At 38.5% G+C, this 19,256-nt stretch overlaps 1 protein-coding gene and 1 pseudogene across 1 annotated transcript in view; one reads left to right on the forward strand and one right to left on the reverse strand.

Moving 5' to 3' along the window:
• The window catches only part of LOC149037789 (protein sidekick-1-like), a 34,557-nt gene that overhangs the window by 11,860 nt on the left and 3,441 nt on the right, over positions 1 to 19,256 (forward strand). Inside the window, exons 7-20 of the mRNA XM_089187371.1 lie at positions 1,079 to 1,393; positions 1,999 to 2,313; positions 4,067 to 4,381; positions 5,725 to 6,039; positions 6,839 to 7,153; positions 9,063 to 9,377; positions 9,899 to 10,213; positions 14,220 to 14,534; positions 15,768 to 16,067; positions 16,296 to 16,416; positions 16,515 to 16,824; positions 17,092 to 17,134; positions 17,436 to 17,702; positions 17,980 to 18,264. Of these exons, the coding sequence (XP_089043497.1) occupies positions 1,079 to 1,393; positions 1,999 to 2,313; positions 4,067 to 4,381; positions 5,725 to 6,039; positions 6,839 to 7,153; positions 9,063 to 9,377; positions 9,899 to 10,213; positions 14,220 to 14,534; positions 15,768 to 16,067; positions 16,296 to 16,416; positions 16,515 to 16,824; positions 17,092 to 17,134; positions 17,436 to 17,702; positions 17,980 to 18,264 (3,846 nt within the window). The remainder of the gene's footprint in view (positions 1 to 1,078; positions 1,394 to 1,998; positions 2,314 to 4,066; positions 4,382 to 5,724; positions 6,040 to 6,838; positions 7,154 to 9,062; positions 9,378 to 9,898; positions 10,214 to 14,219; positions 14,535 to 15,767; positions 16,068 to 16,295; positions 16,417 to 16,514; positions 16,825 to 17,091; positions 17,135 to 17,435; positions 17,703 to 17,979; positions 18,265 to 19,256) is intronic.
• On the reverse strand, positions 10,850 to 13,405 carry LOC149037790 (uncharacterized; annotated as a pseudogene).

Here is a 19,256-nt window from a genome sequence, read left to right on the forward strand (position 1 = left end):
ATCATGCCCACTCGGTTAGCCAATCAGAACACAGGATTTGCCTCATGTTTTTCACAAGTGTTGCCAGCGATATAATGACTTGTATCAAACGCCTCACAAAACGTAGTAGCGATGTGTCATGAGTTAGACGTCTCCCTCATGTTGACTTTCATTAGTAGACACCTCTGGCCTTGATGCTAAGAATCAGCCATTAGCTAATCACGAGAGGAACGGCCAATAACTCTGCTATCACCCGTAGGAATAGCAGCCTTTTTCATCATGAGTTCTGCTCGTTTTAGGCCCTTCTCGACGAGACCTTTGTTCTCCACTTCATAAATTACACCCTTGAATCTTTTCGGCGTTTTCCATTTTTTGAGAAGTTTTCTCCAATTCTCGCTTTATTGATTTAAAGGCTACAGTATTTCCTGCTATGGCTGACTGGATGAATTTCTCCTTCCTTTGCACTCTCCGCGAAACCAAGCAATAGACTGTGATTTTTTATAATAATAATAATTGTAATAATGATAGTAAATAATCTCCATCATCCGAGCAGTGACTGATACAAATTTCACAAAGAGGCTGTTTAGTTTCGTCTGTTCTTATCAGTCGTTGTGATCTTGATAATATTCGATCGCCAACTATTTGCTCTCTAGTGCTTTCGCCGACAAAATACAGGTTTCTGCATTAAGTCTTTATCGTTGTGTTTTTTGTTTATCAACTATGTCTTTTGAATTCGTCCTAACGCGGCAAGGTTACGAATCGATTAGAACTGTGAAGCACTTCCCTATCTTGGAACGTACCCATGATACCTTACGAGTGTTACCAAATGGTTTGAAAACATTGTTTTGAAATGCTGTTCAATGTTTCATGTACTGATCTCTTTGCCAAGATCAACAAAATAGGTATTGGCTATCAAATGAATTTGTAAAGTCTTTGACATAACCTTTAATCAGATCACAATCACATTTTCCCCTCCAGAGTGGTACCGAGAACCCTACTGTGGCCCATGGACTAAAACAAGTGAGAGTGTACACTTAGAAAATGTTGCTGAAATGTGTAATCTTAGATGTACTTTTTACCCTCGTAATATTGCCTTTAGAGCCGACCGGTGCACCACAAGCTGTTACAGTTAGTGTTACATCTTCTAGAAGTATCTCCGTCTCCTGGGATCCTGTCATTGCTGATGATAGAAATGGAATTGTCAAAGGATATAAAGTGAATTATCAAGCCTTACCAAATGGTGGCATTGCTACGAAGATCTTCAAAATCACTAAAGAGCAACAGAATAGAAGACAAACTGTGACTTTAGGTAATCTGAATGAGTTCACAAACTACAGTATTGGGGTGTTAGCATTTACTGTTTTTGGAAATGGACCGGCAAGTGTTGGCCAGGTTGTGGAGACACTGGAAGACAGTAAGTTTTATGCCAGCATCTGTGCTGTTATTGTTTCTTTTATTGTGTTAGAAGTTTTAATAAGCAGGAGACATTTTCTTTTGCCAAGTTCTCGTTTATAGATTTTGCGATGGTTTAACTTATGCTAGCACAGGCCTCCTTGAAAATAGGATAACGTACAAGATGAAAGAAGTCAATTTTATGAACCTTGCTAAAATTCTGATGCCCTTTATACATCATGATTTTACCTCTAAGATTCGGTGGTCCATCGAATGCCTCATCTTCTAAACCCATCTTTTTTTTTTTTATCGTTTTAATCTATTCCGGATTTTTATTATTGCTTACCTCTGAGCCCCTTACTTTTCATGCAAAATTTTTGTGTACTAGAAAGCAGTAAGGAATAATTCTTCTATGCTAGTTTGCTTAAAGGGTTTTGTTTGTTTGACTTTATCCTTTTTTTTTTAATATAAAAGCATTCGTCTGTAAAAAAGGTTGTTCATGGCTTCTTCGAAACCTTTAAAAGTAATTTTTACTCCTGAAATTGCAATAAGACGAAATAGTGAAAGTGTAGAGTTAAAAAATGTCACTCGGATACATTTAATCTAAGATATACTTTTTGCCTTTAGAACCCAGTGGTACACCACAAGCTGTTACAGTTAATGTGACATCTTCTAGAGGTATCTCCGTCTCATGGGATCCTGTCGTTGCTGATGATCGAAATGGAATTATCAAAGGATACATCGTGAGTTATCAAGCCTTACCAAATGGTTACATCGTCGCTAAGATCCTCAATATTACTAATGACGAACAGAATAATAGACAAACGGTGACTTTAGCTGGTCTAAATGAGTTTACAAACTACAGCATTGGGGTTTTAGCATTTACTATTTTTGGAAATGGACCAGCAAGCATTGGGCAGGTTGTGGAGACACTGGAAAACAGTAAGTTTTATGCCAGCATCTGTGCTATTGTTACTTTTATTGTATTTGTTCTTACTTTTAATTGCATTATATCGGCAGCACTGTCAATTTTCTTACAACATTTTAACTGTCGCTATTTCGAAGAAAAGAGAACTAGATAGAGATGTTAGTGATATTTTGTGCCTATGACGTTAAAGGGTTAACGAAATGACTAATGATACGTCAGCCAAATGACCTGGAACATTAGGGAAACCACCTTGACCATTAGCGAACTGGTCACTAGTGAAACGGCTGCAATTTCCTCAGTGCCCAGCTGAGCCTTCGAAAGATTTTTGGCTAGAACAAAAGGGTTATTATTGATGAGATCTTAAAATCGCAACAAGTCACCAAATTCTGTTTCCAACTTTCTTAAGAAGTGTTACTTTGCTGATTTGAATCTTTTAGTTGCTGCCATTGATGACCAAATGAATCATCGTACGTAGCACGTTAACTTTTTCTCAGATCAAACATCTTAACTAGCTTGGGATTTTCCAATGTATCTAATCGAATAAACCCAAACGGTTTGTCATAGCTTTGCGATTCGTTATCATGTGAAATAATTGGTTCTATTCGCAACAGATTCGCCTTCCAAGCATGAGTACTTGTTTGTTTTGTCTGGTCGGTTATAACCTCGATAGCTCCGGTAGTGGAGGTTTCTAAGAACCGAAGACCTTACTCAACCGTGGACCGACGACCTAAGACCCAAAAGCGAAAGATCGCGCGCTACAATTTATGAGGCGTTGAAATACACGTTATTGATAGTATCCTCGTTTGTACAAGCCTACTAATAAAGAATTTCTTGTGGAAAGGCCAATGACTCTGCTATCATATGTAGTAATAGCATCCTTTCTCATCATGACTTCTGCTCGTTTTAGGCTCTTCTCGACGAAGCCTTTGCTCTTCTGCGTTTTCTATTTTTTGAGAAATTTTCTCCAACTCTTGCTTCATTTACGCTATTTCCTCCTATAGCTGATCGGAAGAATTTCTCCTGCCCTGGCAGTCTCCGCCAAATCAAGCAGTAGACTGTGATTTTTCATGATAATAATAATAATAATGATAATAATAAAAATAATTTGTCACGACAAGGCCGTTTCGTTTGGTCTGTTCTTATCCGTCGTTGAGATCTTGTTACTATACTAAGCCAACTGTTTGCTTTCAAGTGCTTTCGTTGACGAAAGATACAGATTCCGGCGTCAAGTCTTTATCTTTGTGTTTTTCATTTACCAACTATGTTTTGGAATGCATCCTGAAACGGCAAGGTTACGAATGGACTAGAACTTTGAAACACTTCCCTATCTTGGAACTTACCCTTGATATATTGCGAGTTTGACTTAATGATTTCATTTAAGTTTTCTTTCAAATCAAATCAATTTATTTGGCTGTTAGCCTGGTACATGGTTTTGAAATGATGTTCAATATTTCACGTACTGATTTATTTGCAACGATAAACAAAGAAGGCATTGGAAATAATCATTTTATTGTCAGCCTCGTTTCCATAATGAGAAGTACTCCAAATACACGAAAAAATTGCGAAAGCTACATTTTCACGATTGCTATCAAATGAATTTGTAAAGTCTTGAACTTAAACCTTTAATCAGATAATACTCACATTTTCTCCCCTAGAGAATCCTACTGTGGCCAACGAACTAATAAGAGTGAGAGTGTAAACTCAAAAATTGTTGCTGATATGATTTATCGAAGATGTACTTTTTTTACTTCATGATTTTGCCTTTAGTACCAAGTAATGCACCACAAGCTGTAACAGTTAGTGCGACATCTTCTAAAAGTATCTTTGTCTCTTGGGATCCTGTCATTGCTGATGATCGAAATGGAATTATCAAAGGATATAAAGTGAATTATCAAGCCTTACCAAATGGTGACATGGCCGCCAAGTTTCTCAATATCACCAAAGCGCAACAGAATAAAAGACAAACAGTCACTTTAGATCATCTGAATGAGTTTACAAACTACAGTATAGGAGTGTTAGCATTTACTGCTTTCGGAAATGGACCAACAAGCGTTGTCCAGGTTGTGGAGACACTGGAAGACAGTAAGTTTTATGCCAGCATCTGTGTTGTTACTGTTACTTTTATTGTGTTTGTTCTTGCATTTAATTAAATCATATTGGGCGCAGAAACAGTACTTTGGGATACTGAGTGTTTTATATTTGTCCAGCCTTTTTATTTTAGTTTCGATTTTCTTATGTTTGGTGCAAAGTATTAATGTAACAGATAGCAAAAGGCGTATATGTTGTTGACAGTAGGTAACTCTTAGCGCACCTTCAAAGTAATCCATGGTCAAATTCAGTCTCACTCACTCACTCACTAATTAGTTTATTACTTTTTCGAGAGTACTCACTGAAGGCGAGCGACTGAAAACCGAGGGCAGTTTCGAGAAAAATTGCAGGTCAGAGTTTACTAAAATTTACTTTCCGCCTCGTCCTCGGAAAAAAAGAGTACCCGAACAAAGAAATTCACCGCAGCCAATCACAAGCAAACTTTGGATAACCAATCGGATCGTTGAGCGCTTGTTATAAAATCGGTTTTGTCACTGGAGATCGCGAGAAAAGCGTAAAATTTTCTGAAGATTACTAGACTGAAGCGTCCAATCTTGTTGGCTATGGCTCGTAGCAAGCAAACCGCCCGGAAATCAACAGGTGGGAAAGCTCCTCGTAAACAGTTAGCCACTAAGGCGGCCCGCAAGAGTGCTCCCGCTACGGGTGGCGTGAAGAAACCTCACCGTTACAGACCAGGCACAGTTGCACTCCGTGAAATCCGTCGTTATCAGAAGTCTACGGAGTTACTTATCCGCAAGTTGCCCTTTCAAAGGCTCTTTGCGACAGTTCAACTTCTAGTCTTACAAGCCTCCTCGAAAATATATTGACGTACAAAATTGACGAAGTAAACTTTATAAAAGTTGCAAAAATTGAGATGTACTTTGTAAATGCTTTGTACCCTAAAATCCAGTGGCCGCCAAAGGCTAAGTCTTCTGAATATATATGTCCTTTTCTTCTTTTAAGCTATTACGGATTTTTGTTAGTAATGTTGTTTACTTCTGAGCCTCTTACTTTTTATGCAAAATCTTTGTGTACCAGAAAGTAGTAAGCAATATTCCTTCCGTTCTAGTTTGTTTCGAGGGTTTTGTTTTTTGTTTTTTGTTAAATTATTGAATTATTTTTCATTCTTTTATTTGTTTATTTTTCTATAAATGCGGACGCATTCGTTTGGAAACTGTTCACAGTTTCTTCGAAACTTGTAAAGATAGTTCTCTTAAGCGTTATTTATTAACTCCTGAAATTGCAATCACATGATAGATCGAAAGTTTAGAGTTAAAAAATGTCGTCGATATATTCAATGTTAGATGTACTTTGTAAATTCATGATTTTGTGTTTAGAACCAAGTAATGCACCACAAGCTGTTACAGTTAGTGCGACATCCTCTAGAAGTATCTCCGTCTCATGGGATCCTATCGTTGCTGACGGTCGAAATGGAATTATCAGAGGATACATCGTGAATTATCAAGCCTTACCAAATGGTTACATCGTCGCCAAGATCCTCAATATTACTAATGAGGAACAGAATTATAGACAAATGGTCACTTTAGATAATCTGAATGAGTTTACAAACTACAGTATAGGAGTGTTAGCATTTACTGCTTTCGGAAATGGACCAGCAAGCGTTGTCCAGGTTGTGGAGACAATGGAAGACAGTAAGTTTTATGCCAGCATCTGTGCTGTTATTGTTACTTTTATTGTGTTTATTCTTGCATTTAATGAAATCATATTGGACGCAGAAACAGTACTTTGGGATACTGAGTGTTTTGTATTTTTCCAGCCTTTCTATTTTATTTTTGATGTTCTCATATTTGGTGCAAAGTATTAATGTAACAGATAGCAAAAGGCATATATGTTGTTGACAGTAGGTAACTCTCAGGGTCTCTTTCAGCAGTGGAAGTTTTCTTTCACGGCATTTCCAACAACTCACATTTTGGTCGTACAAGCCTTCTTGAGAATACATTGACGTACAAGATTGACGAAGTAAACTTTATAAAAGTTGCGAAAATTGAGATGTACTTTGTAACCCTAAAATCCAGTGGCCGCTAAAGGCTAAGTCTTCTGAATATATTTCCTTTTATTCTTTTAAGGTATTCCGGATTTTTGTTGGTAATGTTAATTACTTCAGAGCTTCTTACTTTTTATGCAAAATCTTTGTGCACCAAAAAGTAGTAGGCAATATTCCTTCCGTTCTAGTTTGTTTCGAGGGTATTGTTTTTGTGAAAATTATTGAATTATTTTTCATTCTTTTATTTGTTTATTTTTCAGTGCGAACGCATTCGTTTGGAAACTGTTCACAGCTTCTTTAACAACTTGTAAAGATGGTTCTCTTAAACATCATTTTTTAACTCCTGAAATTGCAATAACATGTAAGATTGAAAGTTTAGACTTAAAAAGTGTCGTCGATATATTCAATGTTAGATGTACTTTGTAATTTCATGATTTTGTGTTTAGAACCAAGTAATACACCACAAGCTGTTACAGTTAGTGCTACATCCTCTAGAAGTATTTCCGTCTCATGGGAACCTGTTATTGCTGATGATCGAAATGGAATTATCAAAGGATACATCGTGAATTATCAAGCATTACCAAATGGTTACCTGGTCGCCAAGATCCTCAATATTACTAATCAAGAACAGAATAATAGACAAACGGTGACTTTAGCTGGTCTAAATGAGTTTACAAACTATAGCATTGAGGTGTTAGCATTTACTATTTTTGGAAATGGACCGGCAAGCGTTGGGCAGGTTGTGGAGACACTGGAAGACAGTAAGTTTTATTTCCCATAATCTGTGCTGTTATTGTTACTTTTATTGTGTTTCTTCTTGCTTCTAATTGCATTATATCGGCAGCACTGTCAATTTTCTTACAACATTTTAACTGTCGCTATTTCGAAGAAAAGAAAACTGAAAAGAGATGTTAGTGAAATTGTATGCCAATGACGTTAACGAAATGACCAATGATACGTCAGTCAAATGACCTGGAAAATTCGGGAAAGGGAAGAAGGGAAAGAGAAAAAATACAAAACGGAGACCTTCGCGAAAATGCTTCGTCAGGCCACGAAATACATGATGTCGCTCGCCACGCTTTATGAGACGTTGAAATAGACGTTATTGATAAGGTCTTCATTTTGTTGAAAAAGAAGGGGTCAAACAACAGTGAAATCCATGTTGACCGAGGTCTTTTCTGTGTTTTTGTGGACCTGAATAAATTTAAGGTCCATAAAAACGAAATAAAACAACAGGACTGATATCCAGCCACCTTGACCAAACAAGCCTACTGATAAAGAATTTCTGGTAGAGGAAAAAGATTTCGCTTTAAAAAGACTCAAGAATGATATGCTGAATTTGAAAGCCGGGAAAGAGACGCAACTGTTGCAGCACAATGTACCTAGGAGAGTCTTCTGTTTTCTTTATTTTATTGCCTTCTGCCACTTTTTGCGACTACATCGCCGACATTGTTCAACAGTTGCGAACTTTGCAAGTCCGTTCCACCTAAGTCTTTCCTTGAGCGGGGTCAAAGCGGGCAATCCCGAGCAAGCAGGATGAGCTCACCTTGCCCACTCGGTTAGCCAATCAGAACACAGGATTTGCTTCATATTCCCCACGAGTTCTGCCAGCGATATAATAACGTGTATTAAAACGCCTTACAAAACGTAGTAGCGACGTGTCATGAGCTAGACGTCTCCCTCATGTTGACTTTCATTAGTAGGCACCTCTGGCCGGGAGAATTTCTCCTGCCCTGGCACTCTCCGCCAAATCAAGCAATAGACTGTGATTTTTTATAATAATAATAATTATAATAATGAAAATGATGATAATGATAAAGATAATAATAATACTGATAATAATAATAATAATAATAATAATAATGATAATGATGATGATGATGATGATGATGATGATAATGATAATGATAATGATAATGATAATGATAATGATAATGATAATGATAATGATAATGATAATAATAATAATAATAAAAATGTTAATAATGATTTCAATCATCCGAGCAATAACTTACGAGGCCGTTTCGTTTAGTCAGTTTTTATCAGTCGTTAAGATTTTGATCCTATACTATCACCAACTGTTTGTTTTCAACTTATTTCGCTGACAAAAGATACAGATTTCGGTGTTAAGTACTTATCTTTGTGTTTTTTATTTATCAACTATGTCTTTTGAATGTTTCCTAAAACGGCAAGGTTACGAATCGACTAGAACTTTGAAACACTTCCCTGTCTTGGCACTTACCCTTGATACATTGCGAGTTTGACTTAATGATTTCATTTGTTTTCTTTCAAATCAAATCAATAAATTTGGCTGTAAGCCTGAAACATTGTTTTGAAATGATGTTCAATGTTTCATGTACTGATTTATTTGCACTGATAAACAAAGAAGGCATTGGAAATAATCTTTTTATTGTCAGTCTCGTTTCAATGTTGAGAAGTACTTCTTCAAATGCACGAAAAAATAGTTAAAGCTACATTTTCACGATTGCTATCAAGTGAATTTGTAAAGTCTTTAACTTAAACCTTTAATCAGATAATACTCACATTTTCTCCCCTAGAGAACCCTACTGTGGCCAACGAACTTATAAGAGTGAGAGTGTAAACTCAAAAATTGTTGCTGATATGATTAATCGAAGATGTACTTTTTTAACTTCATGATTTTGCCTTTAGTACCAAGTAATGCACCACAAGCTGTTACAGTAAGTGCGACATCTTCTAAAAGTACCTTTGTCTCTTGGGATCCTGTCATTGCTGATGATCGAAATGGAATTATCAAAGGATATAAAGTGAATTATCAAGCCTTACCAAATGGTGACATGGCCGCCAAGTTTCTCAATATCACCAAAGCGCAACAGAATAAAAGACAAACAGTCACTTTAGATCATCTGAATGAGTTTACAAACTACAGCATTGGAGTGTTAGCATTTACTGCTTTTGGGAATGGACCAGCAAGTGTTGGCCAGGTTGTAGAGACACTGGAAGACAGTAAGTTTTATGTCAACATCTGTGCTGTTATTGTTACTTTTATTATGTTTGTTCTTGCATTTAATTAAATCACGTTGAACGCAGAAACAGTACTTTGGGATACTGAGTGTTTTATATTTGTCCAGCCTTTCTATTTTATTTTCTGTTATTAGTTAAGCTATTCCGGATTTTTGTTAGTAATGTTATTTACTTCGGAGCCTATTACTTTTTATGCAAAATCTCTGTGTACCAAAAAGTGGTAGGCAACATTCCTTCCGTTCTAGTTTGTTTCCAGGGTTTTGTTTTTTGTTAAAATTATTGAATTATTTTTCATTCTTTTATTTGTTTATTTTCAATGCGAACGCATTCGTTTGGAAACTGTTCACAGCTTCTTTGACAACTTGTAAAGATGGTTCTCTTAAACATCATTTATTAACTCCTGGAATTGCAATAACATGAAAGATTGAAAGTTTAGACTTAAAAAACGTCGTCGATATATTTAATGTTAGATGTACTTTGTAATTTCATGATTTTGTGTTTAGAACCAAGTAATACACCACAAGCTGTTACAGTTAGTGTTACATCCTCTAGAAGTATCTCCGTCTCATGGGATCCTGTTATTGCTGATGATCGAAATGGAATTATCAAAGGATACATCGTGAATTATCAAGCATTACCAAATTGTTACATCGTCGCCAAGATTCTCAATATTACTAATGAGAAACAGAATATTAGACAAACAGTGACTTTAGTTGGTCTAAATGAGTTTACAAACTACAGCATTGAGGTGTTAGCATTTACTATTTTTGGAAATGGACCGGCAAGCGTTGGGAAGGTTGTGGAGACACTGGAAGACAGTAAGTTTTATGTCAGCATCTGTGCTGTTATTGTTACTTTTATTGTGTTTCTTCTTGCTTCTAATTGCATCATATCGGCAGCACTGTCAATTTTCTTACAACATTTTAACTGTCGCTATTTCGAAGAAAAGAAAACTGCATAGAGATGTTAGTGAAATTGTATGCCAATGACGTTAACGAAATGACCAATGATACGTCAGCCAAATGACCTGGAACTTAAGGGAAAGGGAAGAAGGGAAAGAGAAAAATTTCAAAACGGAGATCTTCGCGAAGATGCTTCGTCAGGCCACGAAATACATGATGTCGCTCGCTACGCCTTATGAGACGTTGAAATAGACGTTATTGATAAGGTCTTCATTTTGCAGAAAAAGAAGGGGTCAAACAACAGTGAAATGCATGTTGACCGAGGTCTTTTCTGCGTTTTTGTGGACCTGAATAAATTTAAGGTCCATAAAAACGAAATAAAACAACAGGACTCATATCCAGCCATCTTGACCAAACAAGCCTACTAATAAAGAATTTCTGGTAGAGGAAAAAGATTTCGCTTTAAAAAGACTTAAGAATGATATGTGGAATTTGAAAGCCGGGAAAGAGACGCAACTGTTGCAGCACAATATACCTAGGAGAGTCTTCTGTTTTCTTTGTTTTACTGTCTTCTGCTACTTTTTGCGACTACATCGCTACATTGTTCAACAGTTGCGAACTTTGCAAGTCCGTTCCACCTAAGCCTTTCCTTGAGCGGGGTCAAAGCGGGCAATCCCGAGCACGCAGGATGGGCTCATCTTGCCCACCCGGTTAGCCAATCAGAACACAGGATTTGCTTCATATTCCCCACGGGTGCTGCCAGCGATATAATAACGTGTATTAAAACCTCAAGCTCTTCTTTTAGCCCATCATCCTTTTCTTTTCGGGTGGTGTATACCAGTCGTTGTACCTCGGCTTCATCTGGGATCTCATGGGATTGCGCCTCTATCTTGCTTACAAGTGGAGCACTTACTCTAATAGAGGCTGAGTACTCCGCATCCGCACTATCAGATGGATTTATGAGCCCAAGACCACCCATACGCACCGGCAATGCTACTAGATCACGCTCTGCCTCAGAACAGTTACTTTCTATGAGCGATGGTATAGGCACATCCGAGATTGCACGCTCTAAGGGCTGCAGTGAGGTCTCGATATCCGGCAATATCCTCATAAAGTACGTCCACCGATGTCTAAGCCCAAATGTGAATGCTGCATAACTAGCTTGTGGCTGAGATCTTGCAAACTCCGCCAACCTCGTCACTTCTCCCACCCAATCTTCTACCTTGCCACCCACATAATGCTATGCTCAAGATAGGACCGTGAGCCCAGCGCAGCGCCCAGGTGTTTGCGCCCCTCGGTGGTGATGTTAATACCAGTCTCTGCGAACATTTCCTTTGCGCGACCTTCCTTTTCCGGCTTAACAACAAGCCAACACTTCTTGGGATTGGGATAATATCCAAGGGGCGAACCAGCCTGCCTCAACTCGTCCCACCATTGTTTGACCTCTTCTAGGGCGCCTGCTCCAGTAGCATCATCCGCGAACCAGCATTGCTTCGCAGTGCTAAGGTTATGAAGTAGCGATATTAACGGTTGTAAGCTGATTGCATACATTGACATAGCTAAGGGGTCTCCCTGTGTGGTTCCTTCTGCAGATTTGAGTTCACTACCACCATATGTGGCGATCAATGGGCATAGCACTCTGATGTTATTCAGCGCAGCCGCTCTGTTTAGTGAATTGAAGGCGTTTGAGGCGTCAACTAGTAAGGCGGCATCAGTTTCATCGGCTTCAAAGATATTGCGCATGGCATGTATTGCGGCTTCCCCTCCACTCTTCTGACCAGCGCACACTTGCATGGCCCCGCTTGCGTTGATCACATCTTGTTTTACAACTCTAGTGACGCATTTGCCTATTATTCTTCTAATCACCTCGCCCACGCCGATTGGGCGAACCTCGCCATTGCCTTTGTCAAGCGGAATAAGGCGACTGGCTAAGATAGGCTCAATGGTCAGCGGATCAACAAATTCTGTGCACAGCCTTCCTGTGAGTGTAGCAATGGACTCACATAGGTTGATACTTGATCTCTTAAAAGACTTGCTTGCCAAGATCCTCTTAAAACCATTGGCGTCCACACCCGAAGGGCCGCCAGACCCTTTAGTTCTCAATGCCGCTTCTCTTACAAACTCTCCAATGATTTCTCAGTACACTGAGTCAGGCATGTCTTCCACGGGCCCGAACAACAGTGACCCTAGTTTAGCCCTCTGCGCATCAGGGTTTTTTTCTCTTAGTTGCCTCACAACATCATCAATCAGCGGTAATACTCCTCCACTATCATCCTCACTGAGATATCGTAGGGCCGAATTAATGTGGCCCTCCATGACCAGCTTTGCAAAAATGCGCGTTTTATTTGGTAGATCATATTTGTTCGACTTTAATAAGCGCAGTTGGATCATTCTCCCTTCGCGTAATAGAGACTCGATCTCGCCATTTCTCCACAGTGTTAACCGTTTCTCAAGACATTTTTGATGTTCCTTTGCTTTTGACCGCTGACCAGGCTTTTGTAGCGCAGTAGCGAGGAGAACAATAGCGGCTTTTAGCGCAAGGTGTTGCATGGGTGATCTATTGTTCCAGTCGTCAATAAGCTTCGTTAACTGGTCAATAAAGTCACGACCAGTTTTACCACACGGAACCAAGAAGGTGTTTTTTCTCCATGTTGTTATTTCATTATACGCATCATCGATCGTAGCAGTGGTGATTGTTATCATTTCCCCGTCGGAACTTCGGCCCCAGTCGACCGATCCTGGCAAGTTGACAGTCGCATAAGTAGGTAGACACTCAGGAACATCATCAGACACATTCGGCCAATCGCTCATTGTAACTCTGCTTTCCATTGGGATTTGCAGCGGCTCTGCGCTATGCAAATTCAGGCTTCTTGTTGGAGAATTAGCATTTCCACTTTCTCTATTTTGGTTGTTTTGACTTTCATTTTCAATATTTTCCTGACTAGAATATTCACTTGTAGATGTGATGTTCCCTGGATCCTCGACACTTCTCTCTCTGATGGATAGATCTGTTCCATTATTTCTTATTTTCTCCAACCTCGATGCCTGGTCCCGTAGATTTTGGCTCTTCAATTGTAAATTCTTTTACCCCATATCATCCCACAACTCCTTCATAACGTCAATATATCCTATTTTCCTTCCATTCTCGTTGCAAGGAGGATTCTCTGAAGAAATAAGCTCCTGCGCTTTTTTCTTGCGCTCCAAAATATCCTTATTCATCTGTTCTGTCTATTTTACTTTCAGCTTCCTCGCCTGACGTGACATGGCATTCAGTCCTCCTCGAAGTTGGAAAGCTTCAAATCGAAGCTCCAGATAGTTTATTCAGATAAGATTATGCGCAATTTTCAAGCCAGGGAAATGACACGACACGCTGAAATTGTGTTCATTTAAATTGTGTTCGCTTAAAGTTAGAGATCTCCAGGTTATCTGAAGCCAGAAGCCTGCGATACTCCAAAACATGCCACGCATAATGATGATAATGATAATAATAATAATTGATACATTGCGAGTTTGACTAAATGATTTCATTTAAGTTTCCTTTCAAATCAAATTAATAAATTTGGCTGTAAGCCTGAAACATTGTTTTGAAACGATGTTCAATGTTTCATGTACTGATTTATTTGTAACGATAAACAAAGAAGGCATTGGAAATAATCTTTTTATTGTCAGTCTCGTTTCAATATTGAGAAGTACTTCTTCAAATGCACGAAAAAATAGTTAAAGCTACATTTTCACGATTGCTATCAAGTGAATTTGTAAAGTCTTTAACTTAAACCTTTAATCAGATAATACTCACATTTTCTCCCCTAGAGAATCCTACTGTGGCCAACGAACTTAAAAGAGTGAGAGTGTAAACTCAAAAATTGTTGCTGATATGATTAATCGAAGATGTACTTTTTTAACTTCATGATTTTGCCTTTAGTACCAAGTAATGCACCACAAGCTGTTACAGTTAGTGCGACATCTTCTATAAGTATCTTTGTCTCTTGGGATCCTGTCATTGCTGATGATCGAAATGGAATTATCAAAGGATATAAAGTGAATTATCAAGCCTTACCAAATGGTGACATGGCCGCCAAGTTTCTCAATATCACCAAAGCGCAACAGAATAAAAGACAAACAGTCACTTTAGATCATCTGAATGAGTTTACAAACTACAGCATTGGAGTGTTAGCATTTACTGCTTTTGGGAATGGACCAGCAAGTGTTGGCCAGGTTGTAGAGACACTGGAAGACAGTAAGTTTTATGTCAACATCTGTGCTGTTATTGTTACTTTTATTGTGTTTGTTCTTGCATTTAATCGCATCATATCAGCAACAATGTCCATCCCTTTATGGAAGATTTGTTTCTTTACATAGCAGTATTTTCCCATGGACACATAAACATTACTCGTTGATACTGAGTGTTTCATAGTCTCCGAGGATTTTTTATTGGTTTTGATCGTGTTGCAAAATTCAATATAAAAGGCGTTTGTCCTCTTGAGAGTGGGTAACTGTTAAAGGATTTATAAGACAGTGGAAGTTTCCTTTTGCCAAGTTCTCGTTCACAGATTTTGCGACAGTATAATATCTGGTGATACAAGCTTTCGTGAAAATAGGGTGACGGAAGATTGACGAAGTAAACTTTATGAAAGTTGCTAAAATTCATGATGATTTACTTTTTAACATCTTGATGTAACCTGTAAAACTCTGTGGGCCACCGGAAGCTACATTATCTTTAAAAACAACAGCATTAGAATGTTAGCATTTCCCATTTTTTGAAATGGACTAGCAAGTGTTGCCCAGGTTGTGGTAAAGTCTAACTTTGAGATTGATTTATTGTGTGTACGCACGTAAGTAACTTGTTTCCTTAAGCCATAGAGAAAGAACAATGACTGGGCTTCCACTTGTTGCAGTCTTAAATAGTCACTCTTCCATTACGTCACTCCAATCACTACTTTGAAAAAAGAACAGGTGAAGAAGGCAAATTGGTTAAAATATATGATGGGTACGAAGGACGAGGTGCAATTTCATTGTCAGCAAACTTTTTTTTTTTGTTTTGGTTTGAGGCTTTAAAATTGTGCTCGTAAAACAAAGAATGTGCAGGGGTACGAATGATGCAGGTATACACTATCTTGCCAACTGTAAGGGTATGCAACGATGCATACATTTGTGTACAGTCTGTTTTGTCGATTCTTTCAAATTAGAAACGATCATTTCTCTTAGTCATGATATACTTTTAGTTTCCTTTGTTTCGCCGTCTGTTCTTAAATACTATAATTCGAAGTGCAAGATGAAGCTGTGGTAAAAAAAAAAAAAATTCTAGAATTTATGCACCCTGTTTTCTGTTCACTGCAGCGTAATGGTTTTGATACGCTTTGAATCAGTTGCAAGAGATCATTTGATTTTAAACTAACATTCTATGATGGAGCGTTTCGTACTCACCGATAACTAAATGTGAAACTGTTACTATATGGTTTTCCTCCATTAGAACCAAGTCGCGGAGCAGAAAATGTTTCATCTAGTGAAGTAAACTATACGACAAACAAAATCACTTGGGCAGAACTTCCTAAAGAGGCGGCAAATGGCGTTATTAAACTTTATGAAGTCCGTCTCGAGTTAAAGGAGAGCTGTTTGAAGGTTGACTTTACCTTTCATGCGATAAACACAACCAAATCAAGTGTATTACTGACTGGCTTCTGGATGTGCGCAAAGTATGAAGTGTCCGTTAGAGGTTACACTGTGGCAGGGCCTGGACCCTACAGCAAAGCTATAGTCGCTCAAACAAAAAGTAGGTTGGAAAAGTGAAACTAATGATCTGTTGCAGAGTTTTCATCAAGTTATATAATTTTTTTTGTGTCCCGTACCTTGTCCTTATCCTAAACCTTAACAAACACGGCAAAGTGTTCAGCATTTTCGTTGCCTGCGTCCCAATGACACAGTGTAGCCAGATTACTAACCTATTGAGTTTTTATTTTCAATGTGGGTGTAAGTTCGGTCCTTTCTTTTGCTTGCACAGGTTTGAAATTATCCCAAACGTGGTCAAAAGAAACACCATCTCCACCTTCCTTCTCTCAGATTCCAAGTGGAGAAGGCATAACAGCAAACATAACATTACCACGCTTTCCAGGGAATGCAAAGTATGAGCCCTTTTATTCAACTCTTTTTTCTTTTTTAAGTGAAGAATTTGCAAATCTTCTAAGCTTTATGCGGAATCAATGAACATCCTACTTCACAGGTTCTTTCAAGTCATCGTTATAAGATACAGCTTGGACTATACTGGTGTGGTTAACTCACCTGAGAGTTTAACACCGAAGGATTTAATGACGTATGAAGAGGCCCACAAATCTCCGGTTCCTGCAGCATATATCACTTTTCAGTTTAGAGGGCAGGACTTTAATGTGTTCCGAAAATTTGTTGTTGGAGATGGAGGACATTCAAGCAGTAAACCAAGAAATAGGAGAGGCAGTGATGGGGAGGTCTTTCTTAACAAACCACTCCAGCCAAATACCAATTACAGAGTGTTTCTCAGAGCTTTTATAGAGAAGGTAAAGTGACGAACGTCCTCTTTTGAAAATGCAAATTTCTAGGACAAAATTCAATCTTGTTTCACTCGCATTACATTCAACCATCGCTTAGCAAGTTACGTGCCACTTTTCGGCCAATCAGTCAGTCAATCGGTCCGTCAGATGTAATCTTCATTGACGCCTTTGATTTCAATTGCACGATGGGGAACAAGTAAAAATACTTTGGGTACAGAAAAAATCTTAGAGTTTTATGGATGATTTCTTTCTTCCTGCTTTTTTTTATTGCAGATGGTGTACTTTTCTAGTAACTTCGTAACGATTGAAACCAAAGGTAAAGTTCATAGAATTCGTTTGTCACTGAAACGACAAATTTTCAACCAACTCGAAATTATGAATAATGAACAGCTACTTCAACAACCCTTTAGGCAATAAATCACGGAGTACTAGTTTCTTTATTTTCTCTGAAAGACGTCCCGTTTGTTAGGCTCTCGCATTCAAATTCATTGAGACCCTTATTTTATATGCCCTTTAAAAGGTAGATCCCGGGTAATTTCTTTTTCTCTCTGAGAAAAGGATCCTTCCGTTTTGTTATTGTTGTAAAAACTGCCGCTAACTTAGTGAAATTCTACTAGGCGAGCCCGCCGTAAAAGACCTACCGGAAAGAACCATTTTTCAAGTCGGCGATGTGGTAGTATTAACATGTGAGGCTACTGGAGATCCTAAGCCTTCTGTTATATGGAGTAAAAATGGAAATACCAGTATACCACGGGCTCAGTTCAGAAACGATGACCACATTCTTGTCATTCAAGAGGTCGCACCTAGTGACGGAGGCATTTATGAATGCAGAGCGTCAAACATTTTTGGCCAACGCCGAACAGCTACAGCAGTGATCATCGCTGGTAAGTATCATCAACTGTGGTATGACTGGCCACAAAATGAAATTTTTCCTTTAAGCGAGCAGAAGCTAAATACGATTGATGTCAGATTTCATGAGTGAAATATTCGAACCCAGGACCCCATGAACTTTCAAATTACGGGTAGAAGCTATGCTTATCAGCTTTCAGAAAGTATTGGAGGTTTTTTATTAAACGTTCTCCTGCAAAGGCCACCTACTCTTATTTTTTGGCTATATGAAAGATGCTGAATCTTACCTTTTTACCTCCTTTTTAAACTCAGTGCCACCCAGCATCATGAAAGACGTTTCCCCTAGATCAGTTCTATGTGCGAAGGAAACTTCATGTTCTTTGCTATGCCACGCGACTAGTGACATTCTATTTAACTACTCTTGGACAAGGAATGGCCAAACTTTAAATGGCCATAACATCAAGGTCATGAACAACAGTGTTATCATCACTCCTCTTGATGATCCAGACTTTGGAGATTATGTCTGTCACGCCACAAACTCATTTGGATCTACAACTTACAAAATAACTTTGTCAGAGAGCAGAATGGAAGAAAATAGTAAGTGTTGTCAATGTTAAACGCTTTCAACGTTCAAGAAACAATTGATCCTTTCTAGTTATATCTGATTGCGTAGGTAGTGTCTCTGGATACTTAACTGCGTCCACAGTGAGATATGAGATGATCGTACGAAATAAGAGTCATGGCGAAATTATAAAAGTTTGTTTTGGAATATTTTACAACCGATGTTAGGAATATAAAATACAATCACATTCTCAATAAAAAAATATCTCACCTTACTTCCACAATGTATCGCTTGTTATCTGACCGCTCCCTATGTTGAAAAGAACCCATTTTTTACGAGTTATCCATTTCTAGGTTACTACGTACATAAGAGAAGCCCAAAGGCTGCACACTCCATCTCCGGACGCCCGAGCCGAGAAGCGGAAAATCCAAGCTCAAAATGACCGGGCGGCCACAAATCCATCACAGAATCCAAGCACATATACTGTAGTTTCATTTCAATTCACTAAAAACTAAACTCAATCTTCTCCGTGAAACCGACGCTAAGCCGCAGTTTGCCTCAAAAATTTCTAGTTTACACGTTTCTAACGACCCGCCTACATAGTCACCCTGATACACGACCGTTGAACACTGGCATGATAACCCTGCCTTATTTGCAAATTGTGCCTTGCCGGGAACCACACCGTCACTTGGCACCCATGGTTCTAAAACAATTTGTAGATGATAGGTGACAGTGAGGCGAGGCTCAAATTGAAAAGAAGGCAGGGTTAGAAAACTGGAAAATTTTGAAGCAAAATGCTGTTTAGCGTCGGTTTCACAGAGAAGATTGAGTCTTTAGTGAATTGAAATTAAACTACAGTATATGTGCTTGGATTCTACGATGGATTTGTGGCCGCCCAGTCCTTTTGAGCTTGGATTTTTCGCTTTTCGGATCGGGCGTTTGGAAATGGAGTGTGCAGCCTTAGGCTTCTCTTATGTACGTGGTAAATCTAGAAAAGGATAACTCGCCAAAGTGGGCTCTTTTCAAC

Source organism: Pocillopora damicornis, chromosome 11 (genome assembly GCF_964200805.1).
Source record: "Pocillopora damicornis chromosome 11, jaPocDami1.2, whole genome shotgun sequence".
Classification (NCBI taxonomy): Eukaryota; Metazoa; Cnidaria; class Anthozoa; order Scleractinia; family Pocilloporidae; genus Pocillopora; species Pocillopora damicornis.